Genomic DNA, 23,790 nt, shown 5'->3' on the forward strand with positions numbered 1-23,790 from the left:
GAAAGGAAATGTGGGTTTGATGTTTATCTTCTCCAATCTAGGTCATATCCTGCAGTCTCCTTCAGCAAACGTGCTGCCAACTCTGCCCTTCCACGTGCTGCGCAGTTTGTTCAGCACGACCCCGCTGACAACCGACGATGGAGTGCTGCTGAGGCGGATGGCCCTGGAGATTGGGGCCATCCACCTTATCCTGGCTTGTCTCTCTGCCCTGAGCCACCACGCACCAAGAGTGCCCAGCTCAAGTCCCAACCAAGCAGAGGTAAGGTTGCCAGCACACTAAGTACCACCCAGAAATATGAAGAGTTTTAATTAAAAAAAGATAATAATCTCATTGCTTTCATTGTAGCCCAATTTTTGCAGACAATGAATGGTGGTTCATTAGATAGTATGATCTCATTACCTTATTTAACATTCATCACCTGAACTCCTGGTTACAAACTATTTCCTTTCAAATGCTTTACAAACATGAATGAGTTGTGAAAATTCATGTAGTGATTTATGGTACAGTCTTTGTACTGATATTTAAATGAGAACTAAAGACAAAAATTTTCCATCATATTCAAGCTCCCAAATTAATCTCCAAAATTTGACTATTTTCAAGGCCTGTCCCTTGTTACACTACCCTCTATTCAGAATATGTATATTCTGATTTTCTTTTTAGGAATGTAAGTTACCATTTCTGCATAACGTACCAATTGTCTGTAAAAGTGTTCAAAAAAACATTGATGACTTGCCCTCTTTAGCATAATTTTGGTAGAGGCTTGCATGAAATGGTTCCTGGTGGTTGAATATGGATTAGTACTTGCAAAATATAGGGCTGTCCATATTTTAGCAGCTCTGATACTGATGAAGGGTTGAGCAAGCAAGAGATGAAACTGTGCGTGAGAGTAATTCACCTTAATGGCTAATCAAATTCAAGGGGAAGCTGAGAGGTTATACTTCTAATGGGGTAGGCTAATGGTACTTCTAATGTGTCAGGCTGCTGACACATTAACACTTTAGCATTTTTGCATGTTTGGAGGGAAAGGGCAACCATAAATGCTTATTTCTGCTTCAGTGCTACTGTGACCCCTTAAATAGCTTGCTTTCTCATAATTCATATCTATCAAGTGATAGATGGTAACTTGAAACTAGGGATCCATCAGGCCTGCACTGAGGCTTGTATTTCTGGGGCCAAGGTCTCCCTTAAGTGCTTTAATTCAGTGCTCATGACAGTCCTCTTGAGTGTTAAAGGCACAACATGTCCATGAGTAATGTCTACATGAAAATAACACACAGCTGTTTCATCACCAAGACACATTGCATTCCTAGTGTAGAAGTTAAAAGATTATCCAAGACTACTGTCAGTATGATACTTCACAGGTGATAATTTCTTTTACTATTGCAGTCAATTTATACATCATTTCTTTTCTTTCATATACAATCTTTAATAAAGTCACTGAAGAAGATGAACGAAACTTTTTGGAGCCATAAGACAAACACTGCATGATATGGTTTTCAGCTAATTGTGACCAAGTAATAAAAGTAGCAAGTCGCTGGTTTAGGATGCTAAATATGCAAATAGGAAAATATTGGTTTAAAAATGCTTATCAGAGTTTTTTCTGCATCCTTTTCACCAATGACCTGCTAAAATTTAAAAATTAGTGTAAATACTTCCACACTACTTCATGAGGGCTAAGCATTGTAATATTGGAGTTATGTTACTAAAATCACTGAGGCAGACCATTGGTAAAAGCTGTTCTAGCTTTTACCAAGCACTGTTGGAAAAATGTGCTTTTAGAAAATTTTAAGGAAGACTGACTTCCTTGCTCTTACCTAGGGAGGAGGTAATGTGTATTTTAGTGACTCGGAGATCGTGTGTCAGAACTATACATGTAATTTACTCTTCTTGTTATTTTGGAGCAGTTATTCAAAATCAATAAATACTTGAGCATCTTAACATTTCAGTTCTGTTCTCTTGATAACATTTCCACTCCCATTCCCTTCATCTCATTATGTTATTAGACTTGAGTAGGTTCTAAACAATAATAACAATAATTACAGAGCTGTGATGTTTTGAATATTGATTAAGTAGCATCCTAATACCTCTCATCATTTAAGCAGTGATAGTTTCTCAAAAAAGAATATTAATGGGCTTGCAATACTGGTCAAACTGTAAAACTACTTTCAGTAGTCTACTGCTGACCTTTACCAGAACTCCATATATGTGGCAGTCTTTCCTATGGAAAGCTTTGAATTTCACTGGATCCTGATGACATCTTTAGAAAGTTAATGAACTGGGATTACATTCTTTTGCATGAAAAAGGCTTTTTAAAGATAGTGCTACTAAGAGGAAAAAATTAAATTATTTTTTTTACTTTAGCCACAGGTGTCAAGTACACACAATACTGCATCAACAGAAGAGCAGCAGTTGTACTGGGCTAAGGGTACAGGATTTGGAACAGGCTCTACAGCTTCAGGATGGGATGTTGAACAAGCCTTGACTAAGCAAAGACTAGAAGAAGAGCATGTGACCTGCCTTCTACAGGTATGTAATTATGAAATTTTGATTAATGAGAGGCACTTAAAGCATGGATAATAAAACTGGAGTTTTGTCAGTCACACAGTAGAGTAATTACAATATTTTGGACAAAAACTATTTGCAAACAACTGTCTAAATGGAAAATTATATAGATCATATTTTGAGCAAGGCTGTTTTCAGATGTCACTAGCTTGCTGCATAGAAGACCTGGGTATGAGTTCAGAAGAGACACTGAGTGAGGAGGTGTCCCAGTGCAGTTCCCTTGAGCTTTCACACACCTCCATCAAAAGTACTGCACACAATCAAAAGTAAAGACTGTCCATTGAAGGAGAAGGATACAGGATTAGGCATTTTGTTTTATGTGCCAGACAGTGTTACCTATTAATTTCTTGCATACTTTTCACTCTAATTAAAGGAAGTGCCCATAGTTGATACTGGTGTCCATGAATGTGTTATGCCACTATAACAAAATCTCACTGGTACATACTAGAAAATCTTGAGTATGTCAATTACATGACAGTAGTAGCTCTCCAACTAGATCTTAGTAAAATTCTGATGTCTTCTAAATACCTAAGGAGAAGAAGATTCTACATAATCGGGCTTTTCAGTCTCTTATGAAATCCAACCAATCCCTGTTATCTTGGATCAATGTAGGGAACATGAAATTGTATCTAGTCATCAAAAGTTTAATTCACAGAACCCTGAGTTCAAAAGCATTAGCCAGGATTAGAGCACAAAGGGGATAACATTTTGAAAATGCCCACACCCTGATGAAGATACCATTTTGATGATCAGTTATTTTAGTCACTATAGATTACATGGCACAATCATCATATCCCTTGCTAAATTACAATGAATAAAAACTGAAAATATTTTTCTATGCAACAAAGAGAAAAACCACCTAAATTACTTTCAGCAAAGCTTCCAGGCAGTATTCTATATTCTGCCAGGGCGAGGTTTAGCTATGAATGTGATAAGTCATTAAGTAAGGAGGCATTTGCTAAGGGCACTCAGCAGTTGAAGGAAGTAGCATTTTGCTGAACATGTCCGTCAGTTGTACGGCAGACTTTCCTTAGTCCCTGCTCTAGAAAGGTTTAGAGAAATTGTGTTGTACAGAGTGCTGATAAGATGCTACAGCAAAATAGCATGGGTGAGGGGGTTAGAACAAAGAAGGCAAATAAAAGAAAAGAGGCTTAAAAGCTGAATAGAGTCCCTGAGACTTCAAGCTATACAGCCTGTCAAGCCTCAAAGTTACTTAGTTTGAGAGTACAGCTACACAAATCAGAGCCATGGAAATGTTTACATCTACACCACACAGTAAGGGTCTGTGGACTCAGCCAGAGCTACACTTGGGACTTGCAGGTATGCATTCAGGAGGTGCCTTCCCACAGTTGCCAAGGGAAGGCTGCACTGTTTACTCAGCTAAGAGCCGTGCTCATGAGTAGTTGTTCCTCCAGGTAACTGTTGTGCTCACCATAACTTAAGATTTCATCTCTAAACTCTGAAGTCCCATCCCAAAGGAAGTTACAAAAATACCTGAAGCATTTGCAGTTGAAAACAAGTCCTACTGCTAGTTGGTGTACTTGGTATTCTAAAGTGAAAGGGACTGGTCAGCTGCAGGTCTCAGTGGTCTGAGCTGGCAAACTCTTGCTTTGAGTAACTCCAGCAGGTTTGTCAAAGTTCATATTAATTGATCTCTTAAAATAATTCAGAATTAAAATAGTTAATTTTATCATTAGCCAAAGTTCGAATAATCTAATAACTGTATAGAAATCCTTCTGAAACATCTTTGAGCCTGCTGAAATAAATACCAGAACTGAATTTGCAAAACAGTTAGCGAAGTGTTGGGTCATCTTATCTTAAGGAAAGTCAAAGTTCTTTTGACTGAAATAAATCAGTTTTAATTGCGTACTTTGGTGTATTTCAGGTTCTTGCCAGTTACATAAATCCTGCAGGGAGTACATCAAATGAAGAGGCTCAAACGAGCCATGAGGGGAGAGGCCAAAACAGCAGCGCACTTCCATCCATTCTCCTGGAGCTGCTCAGTCAGTCCTGTCTCATCCCAGCGATGTCATCGTACCTCCGCAACGACTCAGGTAACGTGGCCCTGCCTCCTTCAAAATCAAAGCTGGCTTACTTCTGTCAAATCAGTTTTTGCAGAAACAACAGATGGTTCTTGATAGTTTCAGTATGCTTGCCAGTTTAGAATTATACTAATGGAACATTCACTTGAGCCTTAGAAAACAAAATAAACCAGAATCATCAGGCCGAATCTTGTTGAAATGCTCACATTTGTTGCAATATCTCTTTAAATTTGAAGTTCAGTTTTTCAGCTGTTGAAACTAACAGGAAAATGGTGTTTTCTTCTGAAAAATTTATGTTAGTTCTTCTACAGAAGACACACAGAGAAAAGGAGTACTTTATACAAGACCATGAAACTTATTGTGAAGAAAAATGTCAATTTTAAAGAAAATTGAGGAAATGCATGCCTGAATTTGGTAAATTTGCACATAGTAGGGCAATTCTACTTCAAACAAAGCTTTTTACCTTTATCTAGGAAGTACAAAAATAAGCCTCTTATCAGAACTGCAAAATATTTCAAATATATGGGAACAATTGTTGGACTTTTTAAAAGCAAAAACAAATGAGTTCTTATGAGTTCATCAAATTTTCTGCTCATAATTTTAAAACCAGGATGCTTTGATAGTTTTCTTCTGGTGTGTTGTACCTGGCTGGGGAAACCATTTCAGTTTTACAAGGTTGTGTGAAGCAGTATGTGTTAAGCAAATGCCTGTGTGGAACTAATGACAAAATCAGCAGACTGGGTTTGTGATTTATGTTCCATCTCACTTTAGTGAGACCTGTAAAGACAGGCTTTAGTATGGAGATGATCCTTGGGTTGGATTTTTATTAAGTTACTTTGTTTATAAAGATGGATTTAATCCTTAAATATCTAGAGGAGTTGTTGCAATTCTGAGTAATTTGGTTTTGGAGCTTATTTTGCCTGCCCTATTTTTGGAGCAACTGATTAATGTCTTTGTCACATTACTCTGGTTCTTTGAGATGCCAGTTGGAGGGTGTGGTGATGAAACCATGTTACAGCTCTGTGAATTACAACATACATGTTATGCTAGAGGTAAAAGAGAAATCATCCCTGTGTTAAGATTTGCAAAACTACTTAGAAGTAAAGCAAGAATGTGGCTTTTTTAATTTGTACTAACTAGGGCATTACATAATCTTGTGTGGTGGAATGGAACTAGTTCAAAAAGTCTGCTGGGGTCTTATATTAAAAATAAAAATATTAAGTTCTTTCACTTGCTAGTCTGCAGTTTGGCACCTCACCCTAATTTTGCAATGAATTCATTGGTTCTGTTTGGCACATCCTGCAAATGAGGAAAATGATCTAATGATAGACCAAGCTCTTTATTGCAATTGAGAATACAATGTAAAACAATCAAGGAAATGATAAAGTAAAAGAATAAAGCAATTTTTCCAACAGATATTCATAAATTCTTCTTTTTTGAGGAGAAGGAAGAGTCATTGAAAGCCTAGCAAAAATACCATGTTATCTAACGGATGAAGCAGCTGATCCTGAGTTACAGATGAATCACAGCTGCTGAAATTGCTTTTCCCTGTTTTAAATAGAAGAATGTATCTGACTGTGTAAGTCACCTTTAACTGGGAGAGAACAGTCAGATACTGATAGAATAGATGAGATATGTGGCTGGTGGTGAGAAGTTCAGACTCGTTTGGCTTTCAGTGACCATTTGTTTTCTCAACATACAAAGAAGAGGCAAAGTTTTGGTGAGACGTGTTTATTTTAGGTATATTTCCCACTGCTGAACCACTCTTGTTCGTGGTTGGCAGGTGGTATTGAAATGTTGTGCCTGTGCATTAACAGTTAGGAAAGAGTGAGCAGTGTAGCAGTTAAACTGTATTAAAGCAAAGCAAAACCTTGCTTTTCGGAGAAAAAAATAAAAACTACTCTTCTGTTTAGAAGCTCACAAAGAATGAGGTTCTTTCTATTGAAATTTAGAACTGTAAAATCTGAGGGTTGCTATCCTTTGATTGATCAAAGCAATTTGAATGTTTCCTGCTGTATTCGTTCAAAACTATACAACACTATAATTAACAATTCTGTCTTGGATTTAAAAATAAGAATTTTGCAGGCTTGCATCAGGCAGGCTCATCTTTGGAAGTACAGTAGGATAGCAGTATGAAAGGGAAATGTGCAAAAAGAATGTCTTCTCTTTGTTAGTATTTGAGCCAAATGCATTTAGTTGGGAAGGACCCCCAAAAACAGTTTGTCTTAGTGATAACAAGGCATAATTCTGGTGCAGTAATTACTGTTGAGTTGAAAGACAGACAGATAATTTTCACATTAATGAGTGCAAGTTGCACGTGATGCTGGGTCTCTGTGTCACCAACACTGAGAGCCAGGAGACATAGCTAACACAAGAGAAGCAGGTTGAGAAGCTCTGAAGCTGTGTTAAGTTCTGGTACAATGCTTGTGGACTGAAAAATTCCCTTAATGCATTTATGATTGAAACATTTCAAATATGGAGATTACTTTTTTATTATTACTGCTATTTTTATTTTCTTACTTAAAATCTTGACGACCAATGCAATGTAGTAGAACAGGTTTGAGTCTTTCCTGATAGAGCTTTATCTAATTTCAAATTTACCTTGAATACCTGTGTCTTCTCTAGCAAGGCTGAACGGGAGTCTAGGGAGAGTAGGAAAGGGAGCAGCATCGGGAGTAATGCACATGTATATGGAATTCTAATTTTCAGACTGGTGCAACTTCTGCTGTCAAAGTGTACTTCTGTGTGGAATGAGCAGGTAACTGTATTCTTCCTGTAACATGCTGGTCTGAGAAATTAGGATATTGCATATAGAATGCTAACAGAATGTTCCTGGGTTCTGGCACCTGAGCAGGAGCAAGCTGTGCCCAGCACAGTGATGACAGAAATTAGCGATTTTCAGCAGCCCTGTAAATTTCTCAGATTTGAGCAGGTACTGGTGAGACCAGATGAAGGTTACCCTTGTGCTGAACTTATTCGGCCAGATTTTAGGTTTTTTTTGTAACTGTTGGAATAATAGTGATCTTCACCTATCTATGTGTATCTACCATACACACAAAATTAAGGAGGGGGAAAGTTTTGAAATAGAAATATGTGCAATGAAGCTGCAGGCATGCTTTTTCCTTTCATTGCACAGTAGGCTGGTAACTCCACGTTAATATAAGACAGTAAGTATTCTGGTATTGATGTGAATTTTGTATGTTGCTTACACATGTTCAATTAGCTACAGCTCTGGCACATCCAGCTTGCAAAGCTCTTTCAGCAGATTGACCTGTGTCACAGTTGTAAACCTATCTAGGATTTTTGTTGCCTAAGTTTATTTTGGCATCGTGCTTAATTTGCCCAAAACATACATGGACTAGATTGTTATCTGTATAGTTCTAAATAAAGGGAATATTGATCAGACAAGCAGTGCTCACATAAAATTTAATCTTTTATAAACCTCACCTTGAACTGGATCAGTACAAACCAGATTGGTCTGATATGTTCTGCAGCTTCATCTGCATCAAAGTGAGATGATTGTGAAGTCCTTGCAAATTGTGACCACTTTAATTGATTTCTATAATTGCTTTTTTCTTGTAGAGAAGGAAGGTTTGTCTGTCTTTGAAGAGCTTTCCTTAGTATGCAAGATAGCTCTCGTCACAAGGAGCAATAGATGCTGTTACTCTCACCATTTCTTGATAATTTTTTGGTGTTTGTTTCAAGTCTTGTTATGGCATTAGTATGATTTTTATTCTCTTTCATTCTGTAAATGAGAAGGTTTATTTTTGCAACATGGTGAGATTTTTTTTATTATACCTATGTTCATTCCTAAGACTTAACTTATATTTACATTAGTAAAATTGATGTAGTTTTTAACTTCTGTATCATGAAACATCTAGCATGTATTCATTACTACACATATATGCACATTTCACACTAAAAACTCATGTAAAACCTTTTCACTATTGTCTTGTATACAGCACATTTAATTTAAAAGAATTTAGGGACTCTTTCAAATATGTGAGCACTTCTCTTCTTGAACAAAATGCGCAGCAGTAAAATTTGCACTGTACAGCAAGAGGTTCCCAGCAAACGTGTGACCATACATCGCTACCTTGAAGGTCTAGATTTTGCTGATACAAGGAAGATGGATTTATGGAGGCTAATACAAGATAGTATTTGCAAGTGAGAGAGAAGAATGGCAGTGTTTATAAGAGTCTTTGTAGCTAACAAGATTTACAGAGACAAGACAGTGGAAAGGAATCATGAAACAGAAGAAGATCAAGTGACTTCTAGAACAGGGCAGAGACTGTCTATTTTATAATAGGCTTGAACAGTAAGAAGCCAAGTGAAGTTGGGATTTGTCAATACCATAATATTAGGTGGTCTCTTCATGGTTAAAAAATACAGTTTTCTACTTGTTTGTCCTTAAACCAGGAAACCCTGAGCAAACCCTGAGATGACTTAGATGTGTTAAAAGCCAAATATTGAAAGAGTTTTGTTATCACCTTTGCCTTGGAAAACGGACCTCAGAGCAAGCTGTAGAATTCTGCTTGAATTCTCCTTGTTTGAATTTCCAGGCTTACAGAAAACAGATGATACTGTAATTTTAGCTGGGGTTTGTATACATGCTCCTTTCTTAGGCACCTTTCCTTCTTTGGTGAGCAAAGATGCCATGTGATGTGGTCAGCAGAGCTTGTAGTGTTACGTGAGCTCAGTCTTCCCTGGGTTTGACTGCTGCAAAGAGAGGATGCATTTCTGTGGGAGGGCTTTGCTAAAAGGATTGTCTTTACTGACCAGTGTGTTCCACTTGATGAGAGTCCAGTATCTTTCAATGCACCTTTCATAGTTTACCAAACACTACGACATCATGGACTTGTGGATTCATTAATGTTGTGCTGCTTTATCCTGCTGACAAATACCCCACTGTGAACGTTGTCTAATCAGTACTGTGGACAAATCTGTTGAATGTGAATGTGCTGCATTCTTTTTTCTGCCTCTTTTGATGTACCTTTGTTAGTTGAGTTGAAGTCATACTGTTCAGGCCTCAGACCATGAAGTGCACTGCCTGGTCTGCTGAAGATAGAGTATTTCTTTTCTAGCAATCATACTTATTCTCAAGGCATTTAATGGTGGTGTTTTACTTTCTGTCAAGTTATCCAGTCCCACTGAACTGAGTATGTTGAGTACTCTGAGGCAGGTAGATTGAACTTTTTATTCATCCATCACTGAAGGTGTGATGGTACTGCTGCAGTGGAAATGTTGAATCATCATGCAACTCTGCTTTTCCCTAGACTATTGACTTTTTGCTGTGTATAATGAGAGGTAGTTGCTATTAAGATATTTTTTGTGGGTGAAATTCTTTAGTATATATTGGATACAATGTATAAGTACCAAAGTTGTTTATTAAAACTCATGTAACTGAAGTTAGACGTAGGTCCACGTGAGTATATCCTGCAGGTATTGCCTGTCAAGAAAGAACATCAGATTGCTGTCTTAAAACAAAATGTAACCTGTATGCTAAGGTAATAGTGATAATGTTACTCTGTGACTTCCCTCTAAGGATCAAAGCCTTTGCTATAAATGAAATCAGAAGTACAATGGCAGTTTAGATAGACAGCATATAATTTCTGAAATTAAAAATTCTTCTAGCCTTCATTAATGTTAATGAGCTCATTCACTGGGAAAAGAATCATGCTGACTTTTTGCCACATATGGTTATAATTTTGGGATTGGTTTTTGTCTGTTTAGCTGTTGAAAAGCTTACAAAACGTGCAGTATTTCATTGTAATGCTGTTGTACTAATTGCATCAGAGAAGAGAGAATTTCGAGAAGAGAGCTATGCACTGAAATGATATGAAATAAAACTGTTTATTTATTTCACAGAATTGACAAGTTGTAAATAACTTCAGGATCAAAATAAACAGCAGTAATTTCTACCTGAATTTCACTTTTCAGGTTCTTGTAATCTTTCAGTTCAGAGACCCATCTCAAATATCCTGGTATTATGAGATTAAATGCAATAATATCCAAAAGTATTTAGATATAAGAAGTACATTGAAAAAATAATAATGGTAATAACTGTTCTGTAGTCTTAAATAAACATTATTAACCTGCATAATTCCTTTACAATATAGCTTAGTTTTACAGAATGCTTTGGTGCTTCATATACTGAAAATAAGTATACATTTAATAGAGACTTGCTGAAGACTGTGGCTGGTGAATAAATTTTCTTGTCTGTATGTGCTTCCTTCCAGTGCAGCCTCAGCCCTGTTTATCATTTCTTCTAGTTGAGCCAGTATTGACTCAGAGTTGCAAAACCAGAATATACCATCTTCCACCTCATTTGTCCATAAGTCAGTGTTACAGTGTGCAACTGACTGAAATACCGTTGCCAAATTCATTCTCTTCTAGGTCCCTGACCTTATTCTATGCATGTACTGGTTTCAAAGTGACTTCCAAAGGCTCGGTTGGTTTAGCAGTTACCAAATTCTAGACACTAACAAGCTATCACCTATATAAGGGATGTACTTCTGCACGTGTCATTTTATGGAGGGACTGGATGTCGTTTTGTAGCCTAGAGGAAATTGAACTGATATTCAGAAATGCAGCTGCTCTGTTGTTCCTCTGTGGTACAGGTAATAGTAAGAAAAGTATTTTTAAAATCAGTTTCTTTTTACTTTGTCCAAGTTATTTGTTTAATGAGTTTTTAATCCTAAGCTCTCAAAAGTAATTTTCATTATAAGGTACATGTGAGATACATTCATGTATACATAAAATTCTATGGTCTCAGACTGTCTGCAGCTTTGGATCTAGTTTAAAGGTATATGTAGATTTAATTAAAAATGTGGAATTAGTTTCACTAATTTCAGTAGCCAAATGGTATATTCTGTGAAGTATGCTGAAGAGTTGCAATTCCGGGCCTCAATCATAGACAGTGCAAAAAGGGAAAATTTCTTCAGGACTTGGTCCAGAAAGGGAGAGTACAGTCTTCTGGACAAAGGTTTTCCATGCAACACTGTGAATCCCTGCATGATATGTTTCACTTAAAAATAAGCATCAGGGTTAAAACATGAGAATTGTATTTGGCTTCTGTTAAACACATTCTAAAAATGGTGATATAGAAAATGTAATTTAAGATTTTTTTTTTCATTTAGATAATATATATTAATATGTCATTGGAATTATTAATATGTCTTAAAAGAAGTACTAAAATTATTCCTTATTTTTTTCACACCACTTTAAAGTATTTTAAATTAGAAAAGCACAGTATATATATTGTCAGTATAGCATGATGATTTCAAATACAGATTTAATAAAGGCAAGAAAATCTGGCCTTCTTCAGCTTTCCACAAGACTAACAAAAATGCTGCAGAATATAGTCAATAGTTAAAATTTTATTTATAATATTACAACTTCTAGTATAACAGCGTTCCTGTTTCCACACTTATTATACATTAGTGTAATTTATAAGCCTAAATTATGGTGGCCTAAAAATAAAAAACCCTTTTGCCTGTTTTCTGGTCTCAGCTATGAAGAGACATACTGCACAAAACCATAGAAAGCATGGTACTTGCTTATAGTTACTGATAGATTTAGTTTATCTCTTACTGTGTTCTGATTATTTTCAGTGTTTGCCTACATTTCTGTCTTGCATGTTTGCTGGCAATAAAACAGTGCCATCCCTGATCCTGCTATTCAGATTTCATGTGTTACCAACAAAATGTTGTATTTGGTCTGCCTTCATTTACGTAATTTAGCACCCTAGCTGGGCTCATAGGTACACTTTGCAGTCATTGATGCAGCACCCTTAGCCAGACACTTCACTCTGGAATGTTTTTGATACTCTTTTCAGAGAGTAGTGGGTTTTTTTTGCTTTAAAGTTAGAAATCATCCTTACCATTGCAGGTCTTTGCACTTTGTGCTGTACAATTGATTTTCAAAAATGTCATCAAAATGTAGTGTAGATGTACACAAAAACAATAACAAATAAATTGAGCACAGTTCCAATAATCCCAAGCAGTGCTAAAATAGATTCTTCTTTTTCCTCTTTCTCTTCTTGCCTTTTTACATCTTCTAGTGTTGTGATGGCAGAGGTCCCCATTTTTCCTACAAATACCTTCACCAGTATTCTGGCAGCTAGCTAGAAAAAAGAAAACAAATGGTTAATGTGGTCTGACAAACGTGCAAGCTGTGATCTTTTTAAAAACAATTCTGTAGTTCTTCATACGCCATTTCTTAATGCTGCGTTTATTGAGTTGTATTTGTCTTTTGTTTTCTTTTTGCATGAACATGTTAAAAATAAATGTTCTGTAGGTACAGGTTTGATAGGAGTGAAAAATAGCTTGGTGCTCCAAGCCAGTTTAGTGTGCTTTATTACAAAAATCATTTAAAATTGTCAAATACTCTGAAATGCTGGGGAGATTATATGCATTTTTAGCTTTTCTTATTTAACTGCCATGTAAAAAAAAAAGCAGTTGAAAATACTCATGCCTGCTTTTTTCAAATATGGAAAATAGCCTCCTTAATACAATATCACAGTTGTTTTTCACCAATGAGCCCCAAGCAGGCAATTGCAAGTGCGATCTTATCCTTTTTCATGTTTAACAGATCAGCTTTTGGACATCCATGCAACAGTAAACATCTGAAAATGTCTGTCTCTTCAAATATAAAGGTTGTTGTTATATATGCTGATTATTGCAGTATGCCACAGGATGGTAGTACTTTTATAGTAGCAACATTCTATGCAGTTTAAGAATTCAAGTAGACGTTTATAGATACATGTATGATTTGTTATCTTTTTTTGGTTGCAGAAGTGAGGTTGACAGATCATTTCTATTACTTAGCTGCTCTTGTACTCTTAATTTGAAGTCAAATATCTTCTAGAAACATATTCCCTGTAAAATTATGTTCATTGGTGACTGAGATGTTCATCTTGTATGTAATCTGCTATGCTGTTTTAGCTTTATTGATCAGAAATTTGATGGGGATTTCTACTAGTTCAGATCACTCCAATTTACTGAAGATACACGATCATTTTATAGTGCAATAGCATCTTTCTCTCCTGGCAAACAGCTTTAATCGTTATAGATTAATGTATTTCTGCTGTGAGTCTAATGTCATCAGCTCAGAACATATCTTACAGAAAGGTTAAAAAAAAAGGTATTTCTTACCCTACATTGCATCAGGAATAAAATGTCATCAGACATGCTTCTTACTCGTTGATTCGGTGGCAAGCCAGGCTTTTATCTTCATGAAGGGTCTGCTCTCCTCTCTCAGACAGACCAGATAGGAGCACAGTTTCTTGATGAAGTTTATCAGTGAAGATAATAATGTTGCAGAATCTTCCAAATGACTGCTGTTATTTCTCAATAATCCACTAAAGCAAGTGTAGTCGAAAAAACAGTAAAGCTCTTTCTTATAATGATCCTCACTGTTGACTAATTCTCATTATAACTGAGGCTTTTTTTTCTTAGCTGATGCAGAGCAACAAAATGCATGCTGTTCTGTTTTGTCTTAAAAAAAAATACAAACAGCTTCTGCTTTTATTCAGTTATACTTAGTTATTTATTAAGACTTCAGTAACACCCAGCCTTTGATTTACTCTTTGTGGCAACCGTCTGAAGAGGCTTTCTCACGTTGACATGCTGTAATTCCAAATGCAGCGAACTACGTGCAGTCACACTATGTAATTTTAGTCCAGCCTGAGAAAGGATGAAAAGAGGTCTGCTTTGCTGGCAGGAGTTTGAACGCTGTCACCCACCTGCATTCAGAGCCTCTGGAAAGAATTCCAAGGTATTCTTCGGAGCATTGCATAACTCAGCCACGCAAATCTGAAGAGAGGAATGACAGTGGCTTTAGTTGCACACTGTGGTGAGCTGTGACATTGATTAAACATGCACTTGGCACTTGCTGAATAAAGAAGGAGCTACGAGCCACCCTTGCAGACAGTGAGTTGCATAACAATGTGCGATGGCTCTGCTGTTTCATCGTCAGGCCGGGCACATTTTAATCCTGTACCAAGGGAGAAAGTGCACGGTGTAAAGAGGAGCAGAGTTAAGTGTACGTGGGGGTTTTCTGAGGAAGTGCTGCATGACAAATGGTGACATTAAGGCATTCAAGCTGAAACAGTGCTTCTGCCTTTTGTCTTTTTATGCTTTGTTTGACAGGCAACTGTTTCTATGGGAAATAAATGCTTTTCCTCTTATAGTCACCACCCAAAAAATGCAGGTTACCATGTAATTAATGAAAACACTAGAAAATAATCCTGTTCTGATTTCATAGGGAGTATAAACAGATTTTTTTCCTGCTTAAATCAGAGAGGCAATTTTTTCCTGCCCAACTGGAAAGGAGGGAGAACTCTGCAAAGTCTTCTCCTCCCAGGCTCTCCAGACCAAAAAAAAAAAAAAAAAAAGCACACAATTTTAATAGCCTCTGGAAGGAGCTGTATTTCAAATAATTCTATTCAGTCTCTTTAATCTATGAAGGCTACCAGTGCAGTATAGTATGTTTTCATTGGTGTAGCATAGCTTCTTGCTGTGAATGCAGCTGTATTTTAAATATATCAGAACTTGTTTTGTAAAAAATACTTGCAATGCCAAGCAAGTCAGAATTCAAATGTACAAAAATGTACTTTTGTATGTTTTTAAAAAAATCAAAATGGAATTAATTGGATTGAGTTTGAACAATAGGAATGTAACTGGAATACCTTAATCATTTTCCAGAGCAGCATATTTTAGGAGTTACAAGTCATTGTTTGAAATTCAGTGTTGAAAAATCTTTTATAGAGAAAGCAGAAAACAGTAAAATCATTGTTTTAAACTTTTCCATTTTCAACTTAATTTACATGATATTTTTTCTCATTATTTTTGCAAAGTGTCTAGATACATTTGTTAGTTTCTTAGTAACAGACAAAACTGCATATTTTGCATGTGCATTATTTTAATGGTAAATACTATGTTTGAAGTACTGTGAGTTGTATGGTACTTATATGTGATTTGCCCTGTATCCCAAAAGTAATGTTGCCTCAGTGAAATAGTTTGATTCTAGAAGAATAAACTAATTAGGTTAAATCTCTCCTTGATAGCTTTCTTAAATATATATTTTCTAGTATTTATGTATGGTCTTTCCTTTCAAGCTCTTCGCTTTTTCTGAAAACGCTGTTTCACTTTCAGTTGTTCTGGCAATCGTTTTGTGTCTACATATCTTGAATGTATTTCTGTATTCATTTGGATCCACTGAGAGATACAAAGATGGGGGAATTTTCACCTGTGTGTTCTGACCATTCACATTGCTGACAGCACCTAGCAATAACAGAATTTTCAAGCCACTGAACTGTATTAACCCTCACATGTTCCATATCAAACCCCATCCCTTGTGAAAGAGGGAAGTTGTGCAACGTGAATATTTTACTTAAAGATTAATGATATATTTGCAGCTTCACTGCAAATAACCAGCTAATTACAATGTACCCACAGAGAGAAGCAAAAAAATCCTGAAACATTTCTTGGCCTGGTTATTACCATGGATGAGGTCTCATTGTGGTCTGTTTTTATAATTGTGCTGCAACTGTCACTTCAGTTGCTCCTGTGAGCCCTGGGAAAGAAATCAGTCTGGGCTGCCCTTGCACACAAGTGAGGGGCAGAGATGCCTCATGCACAGCGTGATTCAGATGCAGTGTTTGCCATGTCTGATGGTGTTTGTCCCTCACATCCTGCCATTGCATTGGTATGCGTGTCTGTGTGAACATGACATGAATGGATTTGGGAAACAGACCCAGCCAAAAATAAATCTCCAGCACAACACAGTAAGGACGGGGAAGTAGCTGCTTAAGCTGTCAGTGGTGGCAAAGAGTTGCTGTTTGAGAAGAAGCAAATAAAGGTTGTCAGACTTAACATTTGTCAGTTATAGGAAACTCAAGGAATTCATCCATGTTCGGTGGAAGCTGGCATTTACAAATAACTTCGTTATAGCTACAATGCATCTCCAGTTTGAAGAGAAAATTTCATGCAAGATTTCTCACATGAATGAAGTGTGTAATGTAGGTTGATTAGAAAAGGCCTTGATTTATCCATAATACTCAATATTTGGAAAGATGGGGAGATACTTTACATTTTGTGTAAGATAACATTAAGAGTCTGGGAGTACATTTTATAGATGGCAGTAATAAACCCACCTGTTTCGGGGTGAACATTACATGGCTATATAGTATTTGGAGTTTGGACACCGGTATCCAAAAACATCCTAAATTTAATTCTGTTACTTCCATCTAGGAAGAGCTTTCAAGCACTTAGTAAGACTTTGGCAGCTGCGCAGTAACTGATTTATATGGTATTCTGGGAGCAGGGCAAATTTGGTTGATTAGAGGTCACTCTGTTCATTACCGCTGAAGTCACTTCTATTGCATGTGAATAGACCTTAGGCAGTACAAATGTATGTCATATTTTAGAGGTATTCATACTTCAGGGGAAGTTGCCAAGCTATCTTGTAAAAACCCTGTGGTTTAAATTCAACAATTTACAGCCCTGATCCTTCAGTGATCATTATCCCACTACACACTACAACCATGAGTAATGTGGTACACCCAGAGCATCACAACTGCAAAAGAAGCAGGTTCTCTTAAGTGTATGTTTTATTTTTCCTCATGTATTTTTATGAATTTGTAGAATTTGTATTTTTGTGTATACTAAAATCATTCTATGTGCTGTATTTTTTTCATTAAAATAGTATGGTTTTACTCATGTCATGTCTAAACTTTAAAATCTGTTTAGGTTACAATACTCTAATGAAATCCAAAAGATCAGTTGTCCATGAAGACTGTTTTCCCTTGCAGTTGTTCTGAATTTTCCCTAAGATGCAGGAAAGTAATTGAAATGAGGTAACACATATATTCTGTAGGGTGGTGTACTCTAGTTTTCTTTTCCAACAACCTCCACAAACTTCCCTTTATGAGGTCTGGTGGTTTTTCAGTTAAATTGTTTTTTTACTCTTCTGCTGAAAAAAAAGAGGAAGGACTCAGGTCTTCCATCTGAAGCAACACAAGTTATTTTTATTTACCTTTCTTACTATTCTCTTTCATGGCTCTTTTATGTATTTCAGCTCAGCACTGACTTGATTTTGACACTTCAGCTATACACTCCATCTTGATTTCCTTCTGATTGAGGAACTTTATTGTTCTTTTGGCTATTGCCTAGAGGTTTTCCTGATTTTGTAACTTAGATTCTGACCCAAAATACCCTTGGAAAAATTCAGAATTCTCTCATAACTAACTACAGAAGTTTCTCCCCCTTGCTCTGAAATAGTTCTGCATTAAGAAGTCAGTTAAATAGATATGAAGTAGTACCACTTCTTCTGCCACAGCCCTTCCAAGACCAGCTTCTCTTGGTACTGGTCAAGCTCAATTCCTATGACCATGGTCAGAATGGACACTGCTATTTTGTCAAAAAAAGTCCTATGTTTGACAATTGAATAAAGTTTAGAAAAAACAGCCTTTGGAACATGACATGTAATGTACTTGCTCAAAGAGAAGTATTTAAATTACTGTCTTCAAGTACTGAAGCAATTCAGAAGTTGTTGACTGATGATGAATGTTCCTGAGTTAAGGATTTCAGCTAAGTGTGGTGCCCTTCTGACACTGGACAATCTTAATTTTTCTCTTCTTTACTTATACCACAAAGAATCTCTTCTATGGGTATTGTACCTTTCTAAAGTGGTTAGTAACTTCTGGAGTGCTTCAGTTCTGATTCAGTACTGTTCTCTGCAGCTCAAGAGAGGTTTTTTTTTAATCAAAGACAGCAGGTTTTTGAGATTATTCCTTCACAATGTTTGACTGTAGGATTCATGCTTCTGTACGAATATTAGGGCTTTCAAGTATCAGTTTTTGAGTTCTCATCTTCATAAATTTTGGTGTGTTAGAGGAGTCCAGTAAGTGAATATTGAGTCCTTACTGGGCAAGTAGAGTAGTGAGAACTGATTGTAGTCCAGGAGGGTGGTTCTCAGGGAACTGCAGTGCTACACCAACTTCTTCTTTCTCCAAAGTCCTTAAAGCATATTACCATCTGAGAAAGAACACATCTTGTCTGTTTTCAGATGACTGATCTTGAAAAACAAAACAAACCCAGAGATTACTGCACTCCCAGTATCTTTTATATGTTTCTTTCCTCTGGTTATTATTATTTGAAAATAGTTTTGAAATAAGAGGATGAAAATATTAGCCCACAAAACTTCTTATATCCTATTGCAAGAGAATATGAATATATGCTTGTATTTTCAAAGCATTTGAAGTAGCAGACTGTTTTCTAGTAGACACTGCTTTTGGATTAGAACTATAACAATTTTTTTAAATGTCAAAACTGATTATCCATTCGACTGGTTAATAGTATAAAAGATTTATGAAAGAACATTATAAATTTCAGCTCTATTGTTTTGCAGAAATTTGTTTTAATTTATAAGGACTAATTATGTATTGAAACATCATGGCATTGAAATCTTTGAAAATTAAAAACCTAGTTGTAGGAATGAAGTAGCTTAGATTTGATTTGTAATTGGATACTGGATTGCATGACAGATAAAACACTTGGTCTTTTCAAGGCTGAGGCTTGCTACAAAGAGCTAACTGGAGGGGCTTTTTAAAGCAAATTGGTATTTAGCAAAGTTCACTGAGACACTGGACCTTTGTATCAATCTTTATCTGTTCCTGTGCTGCACATTGTTTTATATGATATGGCTTTTAAACATAAATTCATGAACTGGCGGATCTTCATTGTTTTTTTTTAGCTGGTGTTATATTTTGCAGCTGCATGAGCATACCTCAGACTAGCTTGTGACCTCTGCCGCCCCTTACTTAATCACAGTGAATTAAAGTGCCCATTAAATTTTCCAGAAGGAATGGATTTCCATGGTTAAGATAATCAAGAAATATCAGGTGATAAATAGGAGAGGTAAAAATGAGATTTCCGTCAGGCTTCTTACATCCCACATTGTTCTTCCTTCTCCTTCTCATCCACTTTTTTTTTTTTTTTTTTTTTTTTTGGTCCTGCTGCCTAAATGATAGAATATTTTACTCTGGAATCAAGAGTGGGGTGGGAGTTTTGTCTGTCAGTTTCTTTTTGTGAGCCTTAAATAACGGCAATTTTTGAAATTGATGACTAAGCTTCTGAAGATTCTTTACAGGACAGTCTGGAAAACCTAAGTAAACAAGATTTCTTCCTCATCTGAGACCACTATGGATTTCTGGACCTTTGTAGTTATAGGATAATATCACTGTTTTGAAAGCTTGAGCAACAGACTGCTTATGTATCTGCCTGCCAAGGACCTGTTATTTTTTACTATTCCCCTTTGGATCCACTTAGACATAATTCTTCTGGTACTAAGCAGAGACAGATTTTTTCACAGACCTTTATGCCTTGCACTCCACTGTATAATATGTCTTAAGTAAAAGGAAACTAAACCGTGGTGTTTGCCTTCCTGCCTCCTGCAGATGAGTTTTCTTTCAGGAAATACTGTTAGATGCTGATCCTTGATACAAGGATGTGTAGAAGCTAACAAATCATACATGAGATGCAGCTGGCGTTAGTTTCATTCCTGAGATTGGTTTCTGTATGCTTACTTTTAATTATTCACTTGAGAAATAAAAGGCCTGGACATTGCCTTCAAAAGTGTCTGGGTTTGGCCATGAGTGTTCAGTGAAATTTCCTCTGTCACCATCTTGTGATGGCTGTTTAGTTTTGGGAAAACAGCGCAGACCTTTGCCCTGACTGTTTCAAGGCACAAGGAAGTGAAATTTAGTGTGGAGAGAGCCTATCCTTAGGCTTTCCTGGACCATTTGTCTCATTGCTAAGGCTCAGGGGTGTTTCACCCAGAAGTTCCCTTTTTCCCTTCATCAGCTGGAAGCCAGCACTGGTAGCTGTATCCCTGCTCACAGGGAAAGCCTAGGGGTCTATAAGTAATGGATTTGTTTCCCCACTGAGGGTAATTGGTAAAGGTGTTCAGCCAGCCCTTTAAAATTGGAGATACCACATTGCATCTTTCAAAATTTCCAGAATAAATATTACCAGTCCTACCATTTTTTCGTATCTTACTCTGGTTAGACATTACATCTCGAGTGGTTACATTTAGACTTGGTAATTATGGGAATATGAGCGTGGATATGAGAAATAGATTGCTCTGCAGTGCCACATGCTACAAACACTCACAGATTTTACTAGAGGCGTTAAAAATTAATTGTAAAAATCATGCCCTGTTAGCAATAGGCCCAGTCTTTTTTGAAAAGAGAATATGACTTCAGAGGAAAATGTGACACCACACTGTATGTCCTACAGTTCCTACATAACAGAAATGTCCAATGTGCTTTCTTCCTTTTTTTTTAAAATATTGAGCCTTCCTGCTAAGATACAGTAACCACTAACAGGACACAAATGTTTTAAGGTACACAAGAGACCTCTGAAAGAACTGTAACACATTTTCAGTTTTTTGTGTTTCTCCATATTAGTGGTTTTCCTAAGTAGTGGCAGCACAATTAGATAAGCTGCTAAAAATTTCCTGACTAAAGAAACTAACAATCCCTTTCTGTTCATGTGCAGAGCAGATTGCCAGGGTTTGTCATAGACATTTTTGCTTTGCTTTTCCTACGAGCAAGCTCACTGTAATTTCAGGGAAGAGTTTTGTCAGCTGTGGTGTGTGGCTCAATGTGCATTTGAAGAACTTACCGTGTTGAAGGCTGACTTTCATTTTCAGCAGTTGAAAGTCTTATTTATTTAGTAAGTGATAGGTTTTAATTTTCTGGACAGTAACAGCCTTATTTGTCATTTATTTCTTTTGTGTTCCTTTTTTCCTCTCGTGTTTTTGAAGATAAAACATTGTAAATGTATCTGGCACTTCCCTTATTGTTACGCAGACACTTCCCACTCAGAGTATTTCCTGTCTTACTATCCTCTGAGGGTATTCTTAGTCCTGCGTACAAATCCAAGGAAATGGATCCCTGTGGTTGAAGAGTAGTCTATGGCAAATTATTCCAACACAAAGTATAATTTTTTTATTGATGGGATTTGTATCTTCTTGTCCTCCCATCAGAATAATGCAGTTTATTAACAAAAGAGTATTGTATTTTATTTTGAGTTATTTTTTGTTGCTTTGCTGTAATGTAATGGGGAACGATCCATTTTAATAAGTGGTGCATGAACTTGCATGAGGTTGCAGGAAGGTGAAAATTTCCCTATTCCAGAAGTCTTAGAGATGATTCTTCCTATCATATATTAAATTGGTTGGTATATTTACCACATAAGAGCTATTTGCACACTAAGGCACTTTGAATATCCTGTAAGTGCAAAGGGTTACCTTTCATTTAGCTTAGACTCAAGGAAGCTGTAACTTTTCAGTGTGCTCTTTGTGTGTTTCCTAGAAGCCCGTCTTGGTATTTAAAGAACCAACTATTCTCTGAAAAATACACCAGAGTGATAAAAGTTCTGTTTTGCATATGCGCAGCAGCTCTGCTATCTTGGCCAAGCAAAATAATTAGATATTGAATGCAGAATGAGATGCTTAAATAGTCTCCTTTTTATCCCCTGAGGACATGATCTTGTAGGTGTGCTCACACATACAGGAAAAATAAAGCACAGCAATTGCACATCCTTTCATTCCAGTAACACTCTTGGTATCCTCTGCTGACAGAGCAGAAGACCCAAATCTTGGCCTTTTTCCATCTGCTGAAGTAATGGTTTTAAAATGCTCTACAACTTCATTAGCTAATTTTGAATTTCTGCATCTATTTCTGCATCAGGTTCAATGAAATGGCAGGTTTCCATCTTATTTTGGATTCCTATCTTATTCTGAAATACTAGTGACTGTTTTATGGCCTGGAAGAGGTAATGCTCAGACTGAGTACCATTTCAAGGTGGCTGCTTGCCCACTCCTCTGCCAAAAACAGTGAAATCACTATTCCCTTCTCCATTGCAGGAATGATGAAAGCCAGTTTAACATTTATTTTAAAATCCCGATCCACGTTCTAAGGGTAGTGACAATACCTTTCCTTTCATCTCTGTGTAGTACTGCACACTTGAAACACTTAAGATGTCATGATAAACAAGTGTCCAGCTCCTTATTTATTTTTAACTTATTTTTAACTTTTTTAAGAAAGAGTTTGTCTGCAGAATATTTAAATCTTGTATTTTTCTCTGCAGAAAATATTTTTTATTTTTCTTAGTGGAAGATGAATTTGATACTTCTAGCTTACCTTTATTATTAGATTTATTTTAGTATATCGACCTCAAATAGAAATCATTGGTCCTTTCTATCTTACTAAATGCCTTAGTGGGTTGTATTAGCAGTAAGGTTTTTTTCATCCCTTTAACCAGGCAAACAACTTATTCTCATGCAGTCTCTAAATGCCTGTGTCTTTCTTCACATTTTTCATATATAGTTTTAAATTATTTTTTCTTTTATTTATGCCTTTCTCTATATTGTTCTTTATTTGTTTGATAATATAGAACATTCCTGGATCATTGATGCTTCTGACAATACCACTTGTTTTCTAGATTTCAGTGCAAACATGACTTGGTTAGACCTTTATGCTTTAATTGGGTTCCTCCATATTTTGTTGGTTTTAAGAACTGGTAATGGGTAAATCCAGCTTTCTTTCAGAGGAGAGAGATTAAAAGTTGTGTTGGAGTTGGATCCTGTGGTAGTTTGTGCTTACTCTTGAGTACTTTGCTCACAGCCTTTCTACACTGATCACATAAATGCAATGAATACACAATTTTGCATTTTTAGATTTCATTAATTATTCTTGCTTGATGATGTATTCCCAAGCCCCATATAAGATTCCTCTGTAGACTCCAAGAAGAATCTCTCCATTACCTGACCACCTGTTCAGGTTTGTTTGGAGTTCTGTTTAATGGCACAGAGTGATCCCTGGTGGATTCCATTATGAAGGACTAGAGTGTGGCATTAAATACTAATATCTCGAAAACTGGGGATCATGCATGGCTTTAGTAGTCACTTACACTTTAAAAGCTCAGTTTGATTTTCATGTCTTTTGTACTCTTTCGGTTTCTTTTTCCCATCCTTTCAAATGCAGGAAATGGTGTCTTGTTTATCGAACTATACATTTTGGCCTAATGAAATGGTGCCTTGCACTTTTCTGGCAAATGGTTTTTTCTGGATTCATGGATTCATGTGTGAAAAGTGCTGTTTGACTTGACTTGTAAA

General features: G+C 36.5%; 1 protein-coding gene and 1 long non-coding RNA gene across 8 annotated transcripts in view; one reads left to right on the forward strand and one right to left on the reverse strand.

Annotated features, from left to right (window-relative positions):
* BIRC6 (baculoviral IAP repeat containing 6) overlaps nucleotides 1-23,790 on the forward strand; it is a 170,482-nt gene that overhangs the window by 115,399 nt on the left and 31,293 nt on the right. For all 7 annotated transcript variants that reach the window (XM_030268488.4, XM_030268493.4, XM_072927206.1 and 4 more), the window contains 3 exons: nucleotides 42-259; nucleotides 2,363-2,527; nucleotides 4,449-4,617. In XM_030268488.4, the coding sequence (XP_030124348.4) occupies nucleotides 42-259; nucleotides 2,363-2,527; nucleotides 4,449-4,617 (552 nt within the window). The remainder of the gene's footprint in view (nucleotides 1-41; nucleotides 260-2,362; nucleotides 2,528-4,448; nucleotides 4,618-23,790) is intronic.
* Nucleotides 10,440-14,694, reverse strand: LOC105759092 (uncharacterized). The gene is made up of 2 exons (XR_001122861.5): nucleotides 13,761-14,694; nucleotides 10,440-12,730 (listed from the first exon to the last, which is right to left on the reverse strand). It is a non-coding gene; the product is annotated as an uncharacterized lncRNA (long non-coding RNA).

Source organism: Taeniopygia guttata, chromosome 3, assembly GCF_048771995.1.
Source record: "Taeniopygia guttata chromosome 3, bTaeGut7.mat, whole genome shotgun sequence".
Lineage (NCBI taxonomy): Eukaryota > Metazoa > Chordata > Aves > Passeriformes > Estrildidae > Taeniopygia > Taeniopygia guttata.